This window comes from Protopterus annectens, chromosome 6.part0 (genome assembly GCF_019279795.1).
Source record: "Protopterus annectens isolate FY-2018-M chromosome 6.part0, PAN1.0, whole genome shotgun sequence".
NCBI lineage: Eukaryota > Metazoa > Chordata > Ceratodontiformes > Protopteridae > Protopterus > Protopterus annectens.
This window is the reverse complement of record NC_056737.1, coordinates 1,624,421,802-1,624,443,272: the sequence shown is the minus strand read 5'-3', so window position 1 is coordinate 1,624,443,272 and position 21,471 is coordinate 1,624,421,802. Positions and strand designations below refer to the sequence as shown.

The 21,471-nt window shown below is 43.6% G+C and overlaps 1 protein-coding gene across 1 annotated transcript in view; it reads right to left on the bottom strand.

Moving 5' to 3' along the window:
* DNAH7 (dynein axonemal heavy chain 7) overlaps nucleotides 1-21,471 on the bottom strand; it is a 4,771,155-nt gene that overhangs the window by 3,938,684 nt on the left and 811,000 nt on the right. Inside the window, exon 7 of the mRNA XM_044073696.1 lies at nucleotides 7,362-7,545. Within this exon, the coding sequence (XP_043929631.1) occupies nucleotides 7,362-7,545 (184 nt within the window). The remainder of the gene's footprint in view (nucleotides 1-7,361; nucleotides 7,546-21,471) is intronic.

The following is a 21,471-nucleotide window of genomic DNA, read 5'->3' as shown; positions in this document are numbered from 1 at the left end:
TAGTTGGATCTCCAACTCTGGAGAAAACACTCTTCACTATCTGAAAGGCCAAAGAACCAGGACAAATCCTTTCCATCTCCCCCGAATCCAAAACCACAGAGGGAAAACAGGCAGGACTCACCCCAGATTCACAACCTCCAGAAGGGATTGGACCCATGCCGAGATGCCTAAGGGAAGGGATGGTGCCAACAAAGCTGGAGCCAAGACCAGTCCCCAGGACCCAGCACTGACACCATGGCTCCAACACCCGCTCTGCTCAGAGAGAACTGCAGCAGGGCTAGTCAAGGACATTCTCAGCATTGAGGAAGGAGGCTTCCCCTGCACTGAGCCTGGCACACATGGAAGTCCCTAATCCTGTGACGGATCGGAGGAGTCCTGATGGTGTGGGCCAGGGTAGCTCACAGATCTAACAGGGGACAGAGCCGAGATTACCCCCATCTGGAGCTGGGCCTTGAGAAATCTCCTCATCATCCTGTCGATATCCACCTTGGACCAGCTTCTGGAGGACATAGATGAAGCTGATAAAGGAGGTCAGGAATGCTCTGACCTGGAAGAGTGAGAGCAGGGGACCTCACTGAATCCCTCAGATCCCGAGGAATTGGATCCGACACTGGAACCAACAAAGGTGGGTGGAGGAGAGATGGTAATAACATCCCTTGGATCCGAAGGAGCTGTTGGATTTGAAGGGGGAGGTGATTTCTTCGGGTCCGAGAAAGTTGGATCAGAGGATTTCTTTAGCTTCTTAACCTCTATTGTGGTAGTCGGTGAAGAATAATAATAATAAGACAAAGCTAAAGAAGTGGTCTGAGCCTTCAGAGCCGAGGAGGGAAGAAGGCCCATAAGTATCAGTTTGCTTCTCTGGTCAGCTAACATACATGGATTAAATGCAGCACAAATAGTACAAGCTGCTTTTAAATGATCAGCATCAAGGCAATACATATGCACTCCTTGTGGGCATCCTCTTGGGGATTTTATGCCTACAACTAACTGCAGTGCTTGAAATCCAGTGATGGCTTGTCAGCCATAATCAAAAGCCCACCAAAAACAAACTGTCAAACCTATCTGACAAAGAGAAGTGAGGTACAGACAGAGACCTAACTATGACTTGAGTCTAAAAAGTTTTAAATGTTAAAGGTTTAAAAACTAGAGAAAGCTACAACTAGCTAAATGTTTTTTGTTTTGATTTTTACAGGAAAGCCAAACACAAAAAAACACACACACACACACACAGACACACACACACACACACACACACACACACACACACACACACACACACACACACACATTAGAAGAGAAGAAATAAAAGAGGGAGGACTTACAATACAATCTAAGTAGAGTTTAGCAAAAAATTCCTGAAGGAAAATACCCACAGCTTGAGAGCATGAGACTTCAGTCTGGACATTAAAGCAACAAATGAGATCCGGGGTATTTGGGTTGATGCAGCGCATTATGGGTAAAAGGAAGGAGCTTGAGAGTTGGATCCAAGTCTGTGAAATGTGGTCAAGCCGGATCTGAAGGTCAGATCCGAGACCCTATCATGAGGAGGAATGAAGAAGACAACATCAGATCATGCAAATCTGCATTAAGATCTCCCCCAGTACCGTATCACTTCAGAATTCTGGCTGATTTCAGATGGCTGCTAATGATAAGGAAAGCAAAGCTGTTCATTTGCTTGTTGATATACAAACTGATCAAGTTTTTATTTATTTTTATTCATTTATCCTTTGCTGACTAGGTTAGTCCCACTAGGCTAGCAGCCTCTTTTTCTGGGGAAACCTGAGGAGAATTTTATAATACTAGGGTGAAGTTGGCCCGGGCATTGATAAATTTTCTCTACTCTTTTCGACAGGTGCTGTGGGATCTTTTAGACCCACCCGAATTACCACCAAGTCAAGCAGATGGGGCCTTAGTTTAATGTTTCATCCGAAGGACAGCATGCTCAGGAGTGCAGCAACCCCTTCCCCCCCTTATGCTGCACTGCAGTGCCAGGAATCCATCTACCTGGTGTGGGAATAGAACACATAGTCCTCTGCAGCAAAGGTGCGTTACTTGTTGTGTCACTGATATTACCACTGTAGATCATTAAAAAGATTACTTACAGGAAATCTGGTAGGAATTCATGGCAAACGTAGAGTTCCCCAGTCAATCTGTAGTTGATGTTAGTAACTCAATAATTAAAAGTGTTATTTTTATTTTTTCCCACAGAATGAGTGTAAAGAACATTTTAGAGAGAGTCGAAATTGCATAACTTTGGTACATCATTGAAAGAGTAGCACTGGAAGATTTGTCATGTAAACATGTATGATCTGGTATGTGTCTTAGATTTTATGGTAGCAACAATGATTGAGGCCATTGGGTGAATGCCTTGTAATCCCTGCGCATTTTGTAATATCTGTATCATACACAATCTCTATATGCCTTATTACATACTTATTACTGAAACAAAAACATTTTCAGCAACAGCTCCAGGTAACTATAGACCCATAAGTTTAACCAGTCTCATCTGTAAGGCAATGAAACAAATCATCATGGGCCTCATAAATAAGGATATAGGTGACCTCCAAACCCTGGAACTATCCCAGTTTGGCTTTGTCGAGGGCAGGTCATGCCTGCTAAACCTGGTGGACTTCTTCCAGAATGTGACCAGAGCCATAGACACCTTATTAGATGGACGGACATTAGCAGTTTCTTCTGTCAGCTCTTTCATAGTAGCTGCCACCACCATGATGGCATTGACTACGGGACCCTTACTCCAATGTTTACTATCTGCAGGAGGTACCAGAAACCTATCCGGTCATTTTGGTATGGGCTCAGTGCTGTCCGGTTTCTTCCATACCCGGCAGGACACTAAGTCAACCATGGCATCCACTGGAGGGGGGGGGGTCACCCAAGATGTAGATGGGCCTTGGGGTCACCCAAGATGTAGATGGGCCTTGTCCCGAACACCTCCAAGAGAAATGACTCCTCAGAGGAAGGAGGTTGGGCAGACCACCCACCTTTCTGCTTCAGAATCTCAACTATGTCCCCAAAGGAGACATCTTCTGGTAGGGATTGGGGGAATCCTTCTTCCTCATCGAAGTCAGTGTCCTCTGTTAAAGACTCCAATGGGAAGTCAATGTGCCTCCTTTTGCACATTGTCTTCTGATGAACTTCCTCAATGGGGTACTCTGGAAAAGTGTTGGAAGAAAGGGATCCCTCCTGAGCAGGGAGTTTTTGGAGGCCGTTCAGGAAAGGAAGACTCATGGCAAGATGAATGGGAGTAAGGCCTGGATCTGACTGGGGTATGGGGATGGATTGGGGGACATGTGTCATTGGATTTCCAACTTGGGAGAAAACCTTCTTCACTATCTGAAAGGCCAAAGGACCGGGAGAAGTCCTTTCCATCTCCCCAAAGCCGAAACCACTAAAAGAAAAGAGGCAGGACTCACCTCGGATCCACAACCTCCAGAATGGATTGGACCCAAACTGTCAAGTGCTGAGGCACCTAGGAGAAGACATGGCTCCAAGAAAGACTAAGGCAACCCCAGTCCCTTGGACCCAGCACCAACACCACAGCTCTGAGACCTGCTCTGCTTGGAGACAAGAACAGGGCTAGTCAAGGGCATCCTCGGCAGTGAGAAAGGAAGCTTCTGTGCACCAAGCCCCATGCACATGGAAGTCCCGAATCCTGTGACTCCAAAACCAAAGGTCAGACAAGAGAAAGATTCATGATGGCATGGCCAAGGTAGCTCAGGGATCCAACAGGAGACAGATGTGAGGCTACCACCATCTGGTTTTGGGCCTTGAGAAATCTCCTTATCTCGTCCATATTCACCTTGGACCAGCTTCTGGAAGACCTGGATGAAGCCAATAAGGGAGGTTGGGAATGCTTTGACCTAGAAGAGAGAGCAGGGGACTTCATCGAATCCCTTGGATCCTGAGGAATTGGATTCGACACTGGCACCAACGAAGGTGGAGAAGAGATGGTAATAACACCCCCTGGATCTGAAGGAGCTGTTGGATCTGAAGGGGGAGGCAATTTCTTCAGATCCGAAAATTTCTTTGGCTTCTTAGCCTCAAGACAGTCCCTCGGGGAAACAGGGAGAGACCTCTTTTTAGCCTTTTTTGTGGTAGCCAGAGAAGAAGAAGATGACGCCAAAGAAGGGGTCTGAGCCTCCAGAGCTGAGAAGGGAAGAAGGCCTCTAAGTATCAATCTGTTTCTCTGGTCAGCTAATGCATGCAGATTAAATGCAGCACAAATAGTACAATCCACTTTTAAATGATCAGCACCCAGGCAATACATCCTTGTGGGCATCCTGGTTGGGGATTTTATGCCCATAATAAGTGCAGCACTTGAAACCTTGCTATGGCTTATCAGCCATAATCAAAAGGCTGCCAAAAACAAACTGTCAAACCTATCTGACGAAGATAAGTGAGGCACTGACACAGACCTAACTATGAAAAATCACAGGTAAGATTTAAATCTAAAAAGTTTTAAGTTAAATTTTAAAGCTTCAAAGGTTTAAAAACTACAAAAAGCTACAACTACCCATTTTTTTTTTGTTACAGGAAAGCCAAACACAGCACATGCACACTAGAAGAGACGAAATAAAGAGGGAGGACTTACAATGCAATCTAAGTAGAGTTTAGCAAAAAATTCCCAAAGGAAAATATCCCACAACTTGAGAGCATGAGACTCCCGTCTGGACACTAAAGCGGCAAATGAGATCTGGGGTATTTGGGTGGATGTAGGGCATGATGGGTAAGGAGGAGGAGCTTGAGAGCCAGATCCAAGTCTGTGAAATGTGGCTGAGCCAGAACTGAAGGTCGGATCTGAGACCCTATCTTGAGGAGGAATGAAGATGACATCAGATCATGCAGGTTTGCAACAAGATCTCCCCCAGTACTGTATCACTTCAGCATTCTGGCTGATTTCAGATGGCTGTTAATGATAATGAAAGCAAAGCTTCTCATTTGCTTGTTGATATACAAACTGATCAAGTTTTTATTTATTTTTATTTATTTATTCTTTGCTGACTGGGTTAGTCCCACTAGGCTAGTAGCCTCTTTTCTGGGGAAACTTGAGATGATATTTATATTACTAGGGTAAAGTTGGCCAGGGCATTAGTAAATTTCCCCTACTCTTTTCGACAGGTGCAGTGGGATCTTTTACTACCATCCAAGCTACCACCAACTCAAGCAGGTGGGGCACCTTAGTTTAATGTCTCATCTGAAGGACAGCACACTCAGGAGTGCAGCACCCCCTTCCCCTTATGCTGCACTGCAGTGTCCGGCACCCTTCCACCTGGTGTGGGAATAGAACACACAGCCCTCTGTTGCAAAGGTGAGTGTGCTACCTGCTGTATCACTGACATTACCACTGTACATCATTGAAAAATTACAGGAAATCTCATGGGAATTCACGGCAGAAGTTGAGTTCCCCAGTCAATCTGTAGTTGATGTTAGTAACTCAATAATTAAAAGTGTTATTTTTATTTTTTCCCACAGAATAAGTGTAAACATTTTAGAGTGAGTTGAAGTTGCATAGCTTTAGTACATCATTGAAAAAGTAGCATTTGAAGATTTGTCATGTAAACATCTGTGATCTGGTATGTGTCTTAGCTTTTATGGTAGCAACAATGATTGAGGCCACTAGCTGAATACCCTGCAATCCCCTATGCACGTGGTAATATCTGTATCATACACAATCTCTATATGCCTTATTTTATACTCATTACTGAAACGAAAACATTTTCTTGCATAATGATATCCACAAGGGCAGCTCGGCAACAGACCTGAGTAACTATAGACCCATAAGTTTAACCAGCATCATCTGAAAGGCAACAGAATGAATCATCATGGACCTCATAAATAAGGATATAGGTGACCTCCAAACCCTGGATATGTGCCAGTTCAGTTTTGTCAAGAGCCTGCTAAACCTGGGGTACTTCTTTGAGAATTTGGCCAGAGCTATAGACAAGGGCAAAGCCATGCACACAGCCTATCTTGACTTGGCCAATGCCTTCGATACTATCCCACATTCGGGCATCATTGACAAAATAACTCCGTTGAATATCAACCCCATCTTGTCAGGTGAGTTGCAAACTGGCTCACAGATTGACAACAGCCTGTCAAAATTCAAGACTTTACCTCTACCAAAAGATCTGTCACCAGTGGGGTCCCACAAAGGTCAGTGCTGGGCCTCCTGGTTTGGCATATACTTCTCAGAAGTACAGGCCAAAACAGAGGGGCTGTGGCTAACCAAATTTGTGGATGACTGCAAATTAGGTGCTATCATTGAATCCCCTAGAAATTACACTGTACTTCAAAAGGGGCTTACACAGACGAATGATTGGTGCCAAAACCATGGTCTTAAACTAAATGCATCATCATTCCCTTTGGCAAAAGCAATGTCACTGATGATTATAGAATAAACAATAATACCCCAATTACAAATTCAGTAGTAACAGGCTTGGGAATACAAGTTGACTGTGAACTCAGCTTTGACCACCATGTATCTATTGTGGTGAGGAAGACATTCTACGTTGCTCACCTGATTAGCAAAGGCATCAACTCAAAAACAAAAGAGGTTACAACTCCCCTGTGCTTTATTGCTCCCTTTGGTATGCACTGTACCAGACACCTGCAGCAACTTAAGAGACCTCAGAGATTTCTAACTAAGAAAATTCAGGGTATCCAGCACATGTTTTATACGGACATACTGAAGTCACTTTCACTGTACTCAGTAGCGTAGAGACTACTCAGGGGTGACTTTTGTCTGGTTTACAGGACTATCTCTGACCCAAATCTAACGGAAATGCTAAACATCTGCAAGTCAAATGGGACATAGCCAACTGTTCCAGGGACCTCAATCTAGCCTGCAACATAAACAAGACCTGCAGAAGAAACAGAAACATCTCTCAGAGGTTGCCACTCGTCTGGAATAGGCTTCCAATCCATATCAAGCAGAGCACCTCCATGAACCTTTTTAAAGCTCAACCTGGATTACTGGATGGGAAACCATAAATTTCTGCTGGGGATTGCCCTGGCTTCTCTCCTGGACAAGGGTAGTCCTTGTTTGAAAAACCTTGGGTATAGACGATATCTCTCATCTAGTATTATATTGAGATTTAATGGCTAGGCTTGTATAGACCCTTGGGTCAATAGCTTTGTAACATCCTATGAACCTATGAGTCAATCTTTATTAAAATGTACAGATATCAAAGATTTGTAATATTTTGCAAACATTTGACATTTCAAAACAACAACATATTACTACTTTCATGAAAGATGCTTTATTACTTTGCCATGTTGTGATGTACTGCTATACTCCTTCATTGACATGTACAGTAATTTAATGGCTGTGGCTATCTCCTTACCAGTGGTTGCACAATCAAGTCAGTAAAATCTTGAATAGAAGCCAGTGCTAAACTCTGAAGCTGGGATGTCATCAGTGCTGCAGCACAATTGAAGAAAGACTCCAATTTGGCAGTGTTGCTGCTGCTGGGAATCTGCTTTCGTTTGTTTCCTTGGTAATATATGTTTTGCACTTCTGGAAACCACCTAGTAAAGAAAAGATGATAAAAACTCAATAAAAAGAAGCAGTTTAATAATATAAAATATCAATGAGTTTACATTAAATTAAAATCATATAAAGCAGAACTATTATTTTCTACCACTATGATGTTTGCAGATGACATTGTGATCTGTAGTGAGAGTAGGGAACAAGTGGAGGAGACCCTGGAGAGATGGAGATATGCTCTAGAGAGAAGAGGAATGAAGGTCAGCAGGACTAAGACAGAATATATGTGTGTGAATGAGAGGGAGGATAGAGGAATGGTGAGGATGCAAGGAGTAGAGGTGGCGAAGGTGGATGAGTTTAAATACTTGGAGTCAATAGTTCAGAGTAACGGAGAGTGTGGAAGAGAGGTGAAGAAGACAGTACAGGCAGGATGGAGTGGGTGGAGAAGAGTGTCAGGAGTGATTTGTGACAGACGAGTACCTGTAAAAGTGAAAGGGAAGGTCTACAAGAGGGTAGTGAGACCAGCTATGTTATATGGGTTGGAGACAGTGGCATTGACAAAAAGGCAGGTGTTTGAGCTTGATGTGGCAGAATTAAAGATGTTAAGATTTGCACTGGGTGTGACGAGGGTGGACAGGATTAGGAATAAGTATATTAGAGGGTCAGCACAGGTTGGAAGGTTTGGAGACAAAGCCAGAGAGGCATGATTACATTGGTTTGGACATGTGCTGAGGAGGGATGCTGAGTATATTGGGAAAAAGATGCTAAGAATGAAGCTACTAACAGGAAAAGAGGAAGGCCTAAGATAAGGTTTATGGATGTGGTGAGAGAGGACATGCAGGTGGTTGGTGTGACAGAGCAAGATGCAGAGGACAGGAAGAAATGGAAACAAGTGATCTGCTGTGGCGACCCCTAATGGGAACAGCCGAAAGAAGAAGATGATGATGCCCAAAGAAAACACTACACTTCAAAACTTACATTAATTTACAAATTACATTTCTATCATTGCATGTATATTATTCTAATCAACCTATGCTATTACAGTGGTAAACTATCATTGAGGAGTCATCCATCATCATCAAAAAGTATGACTAACTTCTAGTCATTGACAATTCTACATTTTAGATATTTGTCTGTCATGATAAGTTTCTCAAATTTCTATATGTTTACTAAACAATGAAGGTACAGGTGCGGACTCACAATCATCGCGCTTTTTTTTTCTGCTGCCCCCCTGCACACTGCTTCAAATGTTCTGTAGGAAAGCTTTAATAAACCTTCAGCAGTGCAGCTTCTAGGACATTCTTTTAGTCGGTAATGCTGTTTGTGACCGACTAGTGACCACATTATGTCTTCTCTGTAGATGGGCTTTCTGTACCCAATACAGCAAACTAAGACAAGCACTTGCTGATACCAGACATGTATTTATAACACTGAAGACATCTGAAGCAATAATTATATTAGTTTCAGGCAAAAATATTCAATAAATTCAACATAAAAAAATTATTTTACCATACTAAAGACATACTTATACCCTTTAATGGTTTTCAATAATTTTGCTCCAAAATTTTAATATGTATTTTATAGCTTTTTTTCCTCATACAAGAAAAAATAAAAATATTTGTCTTTTACTTGCCATCTCAGAGCCAACATTGATGGAGCTGCTGCATATCCATATGACAAACTCCACTCGAGCAACCCACACGCAACGCCTTAACCTGGTCTGTGACATTAATAAAACTTGGCGGGATAGATTTGTGTCCCAAAGACTCCCTCCATCTGTAGAATAAACTCCTTATCCATGTCAAGCAGACTACCTCTCTAGTCTTCTTTAAGAAGAACCTGGATGACTGGATGGAAACAGAAAATGCACCCCCTGGGATCTCGCCTGTGTCCCTGCTGGACAGGGGAAACAAGTGCTGGCTTTGAGGGAACATGGGCAAAATTCTTGGCTAGGCTTATAAGGGTCTCCGGGCCAACAGCCTAGTATCATCCTATGAACCTGTTTTTTTTTTTCCTTTAAATGACACAAAGTTGATTAGTTTTCTTGAAATTTCTAATTTTGTTCCTGCAAATTTTCTTATTTGTGAACATCCAGGGAATGAAGAATCCTTTCATTACAGTTTTCAGGGTCAAAATAGAAAACAGAAAGTTGTTTACATTTACTAAAAATAAATTCAGAGATAACTTTAGGCGTAATGAAAGGGAATGGATGCTGAGACTCATCCTGTCCCTTGTGAAAATTAAAAAAGGATGAATAAACATAGCCTACACATCAGATAGTCACCTAACAGAAATTAAAGCTGTAAGCACAGTAGTCTTCCAATTTAGAATCTTTGCTGGTTCAAAGGGAGTTTTCTAAAACAAAATTCAGAGTCCAAGAAGCAGCTTACTTTTTCTCAGTGGTCTGCTATGCTACCCCTTCCCCCCATTTAGAAACTCGACTTAAGACAGAGGAAAGAGAGGGAACCAGTTGCAGACAGGATGAAATTGCTGAGGTGTACTGTTATAGAAGTGTACAGAAGGTAAAAACTGAGCAATTCACACAACTAATGGTGAGCCAGGGAAGCCTCAACATGAGATGGGTCCTGCCCTCTGCTATGACACCAAAGAAAAAAATCTTTAACAATTGGATAAAAAAAATTTTTGTAGCAGCATTTTTTGTCTAATACAATTCATGCCGCATGTCTTCAGGAAAAAAAATGGCTAAAAGGGATCAAAGGACCATCATCCATACAGTTAACTTGCGATTTTGAATGCTGGAATGAATCAGAGATCCTATGTCCTGTGTGATCAAGTCCATTCTGTGAGGAAGCTTTTGGTAATTGTTCCTATCCAGTTGCATGAGAAGGGATAACCAGTATCACCTGGGCTAAAAGGGAGTCAATGGTAATATCTTTGGTAAGTCCTTTCTGATCTTTTGAGGGACTTTTGAAATAAGAAGAAAGAAGGGAAAGGCATAAAGAAAACTCCTTCCAGGGGATTGAAACTACATCCATTTTCCAAGCCTCTTTGTAAGGTGTCCTGGAGCAGAAGAGTTGCATATGTTTGTTTAGATTGGAGGCAAATAGATGGGGGGGGGCTCTCTACTGGTCATCTATCTGTAGAAGACCTCTCTCTGTAGCATCCACTTGTAAGGGTCTATCCTAGATCTGCTCACAATGTCTGATTCTGTGTTCTTCTCTGATGGGATGTACTATGGCTACTGTCTGGGACAGGATGGAAGGAGAGAAGGGGACACCTTGATTGTTAAGGACTTGATTAGTCCACCAAAGAAGTTTTTTTCACAAACTTGAGAACTTGAATTGGAAAGAAAAGAGGATGAGTTTCAAGTCCAGACTGATTTGAGAAACTACTGAAACTGTCTTATGTAAAGTCTGACAAGAGGCATCATAAGGATAGAGGAAGCCATGACTCAGAAATTCTCCTGCATTAAACCTTGTATGAAGAGAAAGACTGAGAAAATACTGGAGATAAGTTTGCATTTTCTCTGGAGGAAGAAACAATGTCAGAGAGGTGTCCAGAAGGCATTCCAAGAGTACTAATCTGTGAGTTACAATGAGGGATGAGTTTTTTAAATTCAGAATGAAGCCTAGATTACAAAGAAGGATTCATGGTACAATACAAGGCTGAACGAGAATCTTGACTGGCTGAAACTGATATCAGGCAATTATCAGTATAAGGGAAAATGTATATGCCTTGAATCTGGCAATGAACTATCACTGGACCAAAGCATATGGTGAATATTGGAGAAGTAGAAAGGCCAAAAGGGAATGAGACTGATAATACAATCCCAAAACATAAAACCTTAAAAAAAGGATCTGTGTTTTGTATATGGGAATGTGTAAATAAGCATCCTTTAGATCCAAGGTATCCAGAAAAGAAAAAGAAACAGTACGTGAAGCATTAGCATTTTGAATTTTTGAATGAGTAGAAAGGTGTTTAGCTTGGAGAATAAGATGGAGTTGTTTTTTGGAAGCCAATGAATGCCTAATAGTATAGGAGGAAAAGCCTACTGTAGAGCCTGTATCCATGCTCTATAATGCTTAAAGAGTCTGTTGTTATTGACAGCCATGCACTACGGCTTAGGGAAAAGATTTCATGCAATTTTCAGATGAAGGCCGGGGTAATGAGAGAGAAGGAAGCAATGATAGTCTTCTTTTTAGGAGGAAGATCACTGAGATCCATCATCTTACATTTCTCTCTGAACTGTTGTTTGGAAGATTTCTAAACACCTGATTTGAAAGGTTTGTGAAAAAATAGCCCTGGACTGGACGGGTAGTTTCTCTAAAATCTGGGAATAAGAGATAAGCAATTATTTTACCCCCTGTATAAGGTTTGCCTCTCAATTCAAACATTTTTAGAACTTCAGCAGAGGTATTATCAAATAAGAAGTCCTTATCTACAGGAACATTTGACAGCTGAGTTTTGATATTGTCTGGAAATGTCTAAGTTCTAATCCAAGAATGTCTTCTCACCACTCGCTCATCAGCAGCAGCAGCAGCCCTGAAACAGAATCTACTGCATTGTAGGCACATTTAGTAGTATTAATCAAATGGGATGCAGAATTAAGCATTGCAATAATACTGGATTATAAATCAGAATCTGGTAGATTTACTAAGGAGTATCCCATATTGACAATCAATGGCCCCAAAAGCCTAGGTGGAAAATGTATACACTTATTTTCCAAACCTGTCAAATGCCCTGATGTCCTTATAATAGTGACTACATTATATGATGGAAAAGGTTGTAGAACCTTTCCTCAGTATCCAAAAAAAATAATGGCAGGGTCAGCAGAGAGGTTTTATTAATGGTACTTCTGTGTATCTGGAACCCTATAAAATCTCTCAGGCTTTTGGAGAAATGGAAGATGATTTGGTGAAATAGAAGTAGCGGAGCATGCATCCTTCAAAGCTTGGACTTGAAGGTTAGCCACTGGTAATTCATAGTACCTTTTTTGTGAGTCCAATATTTCTTTGTCCTCCCATTTGAAAAAAAAACTTAAATTTTTGCTGTTTTGCCACCAAACGAGAGTCCCTTATTAGGGAATAATGCATCCTGTCTGACAGATTCACAATCTGTGGAGAAAGGAATTTGAGAACTGTAATCTAGACCTGATGTGTTTGGGTCCTGGGCCATTGCAGCCTCCAAAGGTATGTGCTAGAGAGCCCCAGAGAAGCAGGCTGATGGTCCAAGGGCTGCAAATGTGCTTCAGTGGAACCAGCACTGGTAGAGTTTTTAGGAGAATCTAGAACAGAGGCTGCCATCGAAAAGGGAATAATTAGTAGACCATATAAAATACTGCACTATAACTACAAGAATCAATCAGAGGAAGTTAGAAAGGATTGGGAATAGAGACTGGATGAGCAATTCACAACGAAACAATGGGAAGATATATGTATGTCTACCAAATATGCAACAAAATCTAGAAAATTAGGATGTTTGCCTGGAAATGCTTATGCATATTTTTTATACCCCAAGTAATCTCCAGGGAATTTTTCCTCAGGTAGACAGCAAATCCTGGAAGTGTGACGAGGAAGAAAGGTACTTGGGAACATATTTTCTGGGAGTGTGGTGGGTTGGAGGACTCAAAAGATTCCCTGGAATGCACTGTCAGAGATGCTGGGTGCATGGATTGGTGTGATGAGGGAGATGATTTTTTGAGCTATGATACAAAATCGGAATTGCCTAGACATGGTAAGGCCTTACTGTGTGTTATTATGGTGGCTGCCAAAAAAGTAATTTCTAGAAAATGGAAATCAAAATCTAAACCAACTATGTTAGAAGCAGTGATTATAGAAACATAGATAAAACAAGTGGAACTGAGATCTTTAGAAAAGGGTAGAAGAAAACTACATAGGAAAAAATGGGAATTGTGAGTACAATGCAACAATGCATACAGGGGAGGAAGGAGGTTTAAAAGAAGGCAGGACTTAAATGAGCTATGTAATGTTTGACTGAAAATGATTGGGCAGATAAGTGATGTATATTGTTTGCAACTGGGAGTGTGTCAGTGTGGTTTGTTTTCATTTATATAAATGTATGACTGCTTATGTTGTAAGTGATGGTTTAATAAAGATGTTTCTTGTTTAGAAAAAGGGAGGGCAGGAACTGAATAATTAATGTAATGTTTCTTATGTTATATGATATATACCAATACATGTTCAGTATAATGTTTGTTAATGATAATTTGTTAATATAGTTTGATTATTTTTGTGTAAATGTAAATCTGCCTATGTCACAAGTGATAATTCAATAAAGGTGTTTAAAAATGTGCTTAAATGAAGTCATCAGTCACAAACCATATGAGAGTGGTGTATATACAATTATCATCCATTGGCTCAGTCTTTCTTCTTACCTGAGGGAAAATATGATGACATGGCTACTCACACTAAATCTTACAAATTTTACTCTCAAAATAATAAAGTAAGTAAAACATGGCCTAACATTGTGTTTAAACCCCAAACAAAACATACAGCCAGAGTGGGAGTCTTATATGGAATTTGGAGCCCACCACTGTGTTTGCCCTTTAAGCCATCAAGAAAAATTTTGAAAAAAAATCTCTTAAGCAAAAGGAAGACTCACCAACAGTGTACTTGTCTGCTGTAAGACAAATACGCTGAAGCCAACTGCATGGTTACAAAAGATGCACAGCTGGCAAGAATCTGCAAATGCAAACTAATGGCAAGAAAGTTCTGACTTCTGGTGTAACCACATCTCTTTATACTAGCATGTCCTCTCATGCTAAGGGTGGACATACAGTGTGAGAAGGAGACTGAAGCTTTGTACAGTGCGAGTATATACGTATCCTTGGCAGGATATGCTCCATATGTAATGGTTACTGCAAAAGTGGTTTAATGAAGAATATATATACACAATACTTTCATAGTTCAAAATACAGGGCCCCATAGGTGGTGCTCCAAAAAAAATGATGAAATATTTAATTGGGGGCAGTCAGAAATAAATAGTGCACAGCTTCACACAAAATACCACGTTGAGCCGCAATGTGTGAGAGGGAACAATTCACAGACATATGTACTTTAACCAATATAATGGAGAAATAGCGTGATATGCGTCATATGGAAATGACTGCAGAATGACATGCAAATAAGAAGTTATGTTCCTACCATAACGTTCCATGTTAGTTGTCTTCTCTCGCCTTCTTTCTTGCTTGATGGGTTCGGAGCCGATCCCTTTAGCTCGAGAACTCCTTTTACCAGCTCGAGGCAGCCCCATATCCCATGATGCAAGGCAGGAAGTACCCAGATCTCGTTTGTTGACAAAAGGGCAATAACACCAAGCATAAAAATACTTCCCAAAGGAAGAAGAAACTTACAGATGGAAAAAGGACCAGGTCAGAATGGTCTTTAGCATAATAGTTTCTTATACAAGGTCTGTCCAGGCCAGGGGGAAGGGAGAGAAGACAACTAACATGGAACGTTATGGTAGGAACATAACTTAATGTTAAGTTGTCAATCTTCCTAGCACCTCTATCCTGGGTGGCTCAATGGAACAAACTCTTGAGGACTGTAGAGCCAAAACTGGCTCTGTCCCTGGAGGCCAAGTCCAATTTGTAATGGAAAACAAAAGTGTGAGGGGCCAAGTGTGGGCTGCACAAATAGTGTCCAAAGGCAGTCTAGCTTGAAAAGCTGTAGAAGTAGCTAAACTCCTAGTTGAATGTGCTTTAGGTTTTGAGCACAGCTGTTTTCCCTGATCATTATAGATTTCAGTGATGACCGAAGAAAGCCATCTGGACAAAGTCACTTTAGAAACAGGAAGGCCTTTTTTATTATCCGCATAGGAAACAAAAAGTTGATCAGATTTCCTAAATTTTTTTGTTCTGTCCAAATAATATCTAAGCTGACGGTGGGCGTCAAGATAATGTAGCTTTTGTTCAGCTCTATCTGAATAGTTAGGGAAAAATACAGGGAGATCAATGGATTGATTCAGATTGTTTTTTGAAGCGACCTTAGGTAAAAATGATGGATTAGTTCTCAAAGATACTCTTTGTGAAAAATCAAATAGGGGGGTCGAACCGAAAGAGCATGAAGTTCAGACACCCTCCTGGCAGATGTAATAGCCACAAGGAATAAAGTTTTCCAAGAAAGATATTTCAGGGAACAAGAAACAGCTGGCTCGAAGGGGGGAAGAATCAAGGATGTCAGCACTAAATTTAGATCCCACTGAGGAGGAGGATTCCTGATTGGAGGCTTTAGTAGGAAAATTCCTTTCAAGATGGCCCTGCAGAGCCTATGGGACATAATATTATGATCTGCTATCCCAACATGAAAATTAGAAATAGCAGCCAACTGAACTCTGACTGTGGAAGAAGAGGAGCCTGCATGAAAAATCTCTGCTAAGAAGTCCAGAACTGCCTGAACAGGGGCAGTAAAAGGATCAATATTTTGGGCCTTAGCCCAATAAGAGAAACGTTCCATTTGCTCGTGTAAATCCTCCTGGTAGAGGATTTTAGTGAAATACTATGATATCTCTAACTGGGTTAGAGATCAAAGGAAGCCTGGCTAGGGAAGGAAGTGGAGCAACCATGCTGTGAGGTTGAGAGAAGGGATTGACCGGTGCAGCTGACCGGATTGGTGAATCAGTAGATCTGGCACTGGGTCCAGATGCCACGGCTGCACCAAAAGGTGATGATGGAGGAACGGAACCAAACTTGTCGAGGCCAGTAAGGGGCAATGAGAATCAATTTGGCTCTCAAAGCGGTAGCTTTCTGGATCACCTGAGGGATCAGAGGAAATGGGGGAAGGCATAAAGAAGTCCCTGGGGCCAATCCTGGGTCAGAGCGTCTCTGGGGGATGGCCTGATAGAGGAAGAGGCTGAAGAAGTCTGGACATTTGCTGTTTTGGGGAGTAGCAAAAAGATCGCAACATGGACGACCCCATTCCAGAAAAATCTCTTCCGCTATGGATTGCTTGAGAGACCACTCGTGAGGCATGAGAATAGCTCTGCTCAATCTGTCCGCTATAATGTTGGTTTTCCCAGGGATATGCGTTGCTACCAGAAACCGATGAGAGGAGATCGCCCATTGCCATAGCTTCTCGACACAAGGGGTAGGACTTGGTTCCGCCTTGTTTGTTGATATACCAAACTACAGACATGTTGTCTGTGTGGACTGCAATTGTCCCTACGGGAAGAAAGTCGTTGAGGGCTTGCAACGTTAAAAGCACTGCTCTCATCTCCAGGACATTTATGTGCAGATGGTACTCGAGCGGTTGCCATGTCCCATGAACCATCCTGCCCTGATAATGACCCCCACCCGATCAGGGAGGCATCCGTGGTGACAGTGGCTATCGGGTACAAAGCACCTGCTTTGGTGAACCTGAGACGATGTGATCCACCAAGCAAGATGTTGTTTGCATGTCTGTGTCACCAGAATCTGGTGGCGCATAGGTAGTTGCTGTTACGACCACTGTGTGAACAGCATCCACTGAAGGAGGCGCATGTAGAATCGAGCCAGGGAAGAAGAGTAATGGCCGCAGCCATGAGACCTAATACCTTTAGAACCATTCTGGCCTGTACTTTCTTGCTGGCCAGAATGATCCTGACATGAGTCTGAATGTCTGAAACTCTTTGTTCTGTAAGGGTAGCTGACATCCGAACAGTGTCTAAGTTTGCGCCTATGAAGGTAATAGACTGGCAGGGCGATAAGGATGACTTTTGAAGTTGATTGAGATGCCTAAATGAGAACAAAGGTCTATTGTGTAATCCCTGGCTTGTATAAGCTGATGCCTGGTGGTGGCTGACAGGAGCCAGTCGTCGAGATACGGAAACACCTGGAATCCTTGGCGTCTCAGGTGAGCCGTGACCACTGCCAGGCATTTGGTGTACACTCTGCGGGCTGTAGTGAGACCAAAGGGCACGGCTCTGTACTGGAAATGACTGGTCCCCAGCGCGGAGAAATCTCCTGGAGCGTCTGTGAATTTTGATGTGATACGCATCCTGAAGATCTATTGAGCACATCCAGTTGTCCTTCTGTAAGAAGGGCAGAATTGACTGAAGAGTGACCATTCGGAATCTTGTCTTCCTGACAGACTTGTTGAGTCTGCTGAGATCCAATATTGGTCTCAGTCTCCCGTCTTTGGGGCCAAAAAGAACCTTGAGTAGATTCCGGGCTCTGAATGGTCTATTGTAACTGGCTGAATGGCTCTTTTTTGCAGTAGTTTTGCGATTTCTGACTCTGCAATGTCCCTTAGACCGGGTGGTACATCTGGAAGGGAACTTGAGGGAAGGGACTTTCCTCGAAGGAATTATGTAACCCTTGGATATGATCGACTGTACCCATCTGTCTTGAGTGAGGGAATGCCAGGCTTCTGGGTACAGTGATAATCTTCCCGACTGCCTCCAAGGAGGGACAGCCGGGCAACACCTCAGGGATGCTGAAAAGGCTTCTCAGGAAGAGACTCCCTGTTGCCCTGGTTCTTGGACCCCTCTGCCTCTAGAGCGTCTGTTGTTGTTACCCCTCTGCCTCTAGGGGTAAACTGACCACGTGAATCCGGCGTGACTCCTTGGGATTTACGGAACCACATCTTCCCACCCTTCTGTCCTTTGGGATAAGGCCTAGAAGGGGTGGAAAACGGACTCCAACAGCAGAAAGAGTCTTGCCGTCCTGCTCACACCTGGTCAAGGTTTCCTTCACCTGAGGGACAAACAAAGCTGACCCATCAAAGGGAGAATTTGTGAAGGACGCCTTAAAGGGAACCGCAAAATCACATAGCCGCATCCAGGCTTGGCGTCTAAGAGCCACACCTGTGCCTGCGGCTCTACTCGCTCCATCAGCAGCATAAGATATTAGCCACATGGAGGAGTTAGCAATGGAATTGAGGGTTCCTAGCTGCGAAGCAATCTTTTCTTGGGCCCCTGCAGCTGTAGGATCCTGAACTACTTCTCCCAGCTCCTTCAGGATATCTCTCTGGAGTCTGGTGAAGTGACAAAGATAATTCAGCGAGCATAGCAAAGGTCGCTGAGGAAAACATCCGCTTGCCGTACCTATCCATGGTCCTAGAGTCCTTATTAGGAGGATGGGCGGGCACAGAAGGATCTGCAAGTTCCTTTTTGGTGGCAGCCACCACCATGGCATCAGCGGGACACCCTTGGTAAGGAATTGTTTGTCACTAGGGGCAGTTATAAATTTAGAAGGCCTCCTAGGGACTGGCTCTACAGAGTCAGGAGCTGTCCACGCTTTCGAGCAATAACCTGCATCAGGGGTCGAAAGGCGGAGACACCCAGGAGGTGGAGGGCCGAGATCCAAGCGCCTCTAGGTATACTGACTCATCCTCAGAGGGATTGTTGGTGGGCCAGTTTCCCCTCTGTTTCAGAAGTTCTAGGATGTCTGAGAAGGAGACATCCTCAGAGAGGATCTAGGGGATCCCTCTGACTCATCAAAGTCAGTATCCAGTGACAGACTCGGGAGTCTACATGCTTCCTCTTACAAGTCCTCTTCCTAGGAGGATCTCCCGAAACATCAGGAGAATCCTCGGAAGAGGGAAATTCCCCATGGGGAAACCTGAGGCGGACGATCTCTGGGTCCTGTAGCAAGAGAAGTGGCAGAGATGTCAACAGGTACAATAGAGGGAGGAGCTACGGGAAGAGATTGCTGACTGATACTAGTGGCCAGTACACTCTTCATCACCTCGAATGCTCCCCTCCCGGCAGGTCCGAGAGGCCCGCTCCGAAGAGCTAGGAACTCCAGGGGCCACGAAAGGGAAGTCTCGAGGCAGATGTCGGAGCCGAGCTCACCAAGGCCGAGGCTCCAAGGGGAAGAGCGGGTTCGGACAAGGGTCGATGCCACTCACCCCCTCGGAGGAGACCATGGAAGCCCGACCACGAATCCCTCTAAGGAAGAGGAGATAAGAGTAGGGGCTGAAGGAACAGAAGGGGTATCCGTCCTCCAGCCGTAGCAGTAACCAAGCCGAAGACTCCAACTCCAAGCTCTGGGGTAGAGTTGAAGGAGCAACTGTGCCGGGGTGTGGGCGAACAGTCGTCTGCTGGGACGGGCTGTGTAGCATTTGGGCCAGTACCTGTGACTTGGGCAATCTACTGACCACTCTCGAGGTCATGATCTGACAACCTGGATGACCTTGAAGATCGGCTCCGATGGCTCCGCTCCGATAGAAGAGGGAGGCGGGCCGAAAGTAGGGGCTCGAAGGAAGGAGCCCTCGCCCTCTGCCTGGAAGGGGCCATCGGAGCCGATATTACTGATCCTGTCGGCACCGATTTCGGAGCCGGCAGAGCGTTCGATGTATCGGCTCCAGCGAGCCGATACAGCCACCAAAGTAACGGTGTCGGAGCCGATCGGAGCCGACACCGATGCTGCTGTGGGTGTCGGAGCCGATCGGAGCCGACACGATGCCCGTGGGTGTCGGAGCCGGTTGGAACCGACACCACAGTGGTCAGCAGGTCGGCACCGATAGCCGCCGGGCCGAAAGCTTATGGATCAGAATCGGCTCCAGCGGGCCGATCTCGAAGTCGGGCCGAGGCCACAGGCTTAGAAACAGAAGCCTGGGTCTTGGCAGATTTAGTTGACTTTTGAGGGGCCGACTTAGCCGGAGAGCCCTCCGGCTTAAGAAGGCCCCTGAGAATCAACTTATTCCGTCTCTCCTGCAGGACTCTCTGGCTGAAGGAGTGACAAATAGCACAGGAGTCCTGCAGGTGAAGAGGGCCCAAACAGTACAGGCAAGAAGTGTGACCGTCTGTCAGAGACATCTTCTGACAGCACGAGTCACACTTCTTAAAACCTGAAACCCTCTCTTTAGACATGGTGCACTAACACAACACACACACACACCAGTCCAAGTAAATTAAACTAATACCAAAAGGTATTTAGTAAAACACCAACACACACACCCTAACAGGGGGGGGATGGGATAGGGAAACTAACTGACTAAAAAAATTTAAAAGAGACAGGGAATTCTGTCAGAAAAAGTTAAATTTAAAGTTAAACTATCAAAACAAAATAGTTTTTAACTAAAAAGGGGCTTAAATGTCACAAATGTGAATTACTTACCAGGAGCTGGTAAAGAGAAGACCTCCCAATTGCGACAAGCGAGATCTGGGTACTTCCTGCCTTGCATCATGGGATATGGGGCTGCCTCGAGCTGGTAAAAGGAGTTCTCGAGCTAAAGCAAGTGCCGAGTCGCAGCCGAGGGATCGGCTCCGAACCCATCAAGCAAGAATGAAGGCGAGATTGACAACTTAACATTAAATGTTAATATGCAAATGCGAGCCATCACATAAACAAATGCTGAAATCCAACATTAAGTGATACAGAAATGTATAAAGTCAGTATGGTGAGCTGTACTGTCATCTGTTTTCACTGTCAAGATTTGTCAATGTAAAGCAGCTTCACTTGCTTCAAGATGCTAGGGTTAGCATCAACAGAACAGCAAGTGTTAGTGGCCACATTTTCTAGTCAGCATCTGAAACATTATGCAGTCAGCCTCCACAATGGGAATGCATCAACCAGCAGTTAAGATACTATCACTTCCACAAGCAGGACATTATCCTGTTAGTCTATGGACACAGATACCCTCATAGAGTTAAAAGACATGCGCTATCCTCACAGCAATTCAAGGGGAATACATGGAATACTTATCTCACTGTAGCAGTAACCATCCCTGTCACAGAGACCTTTCAGTATCTGACAGGGACAGTACAGTTGTGTAAGCTGAACTTACCATAACAGTAGATGTTCATATGATCACTGTTGCAGTAGCCTTAGCTGTATGGTTATATCCTGCTAAAGATATAATAGCCACCCAACTTCCAAAGCTTCAAGAACTCTTCCATGTGCCTAAACTGTCAAGCAGCCAAGCTGAGCTGACTAAAAGACAAGTTTGGGCGCAAAACACTTCAGAGCTTTCCTGCCAGAAGAAAGAGGGAGGCTGAGCCCTGAAGGGAGTATGGAAGAAACAACAAAACATAAATGTCTACATCTTGGCATAAAGAACACACCA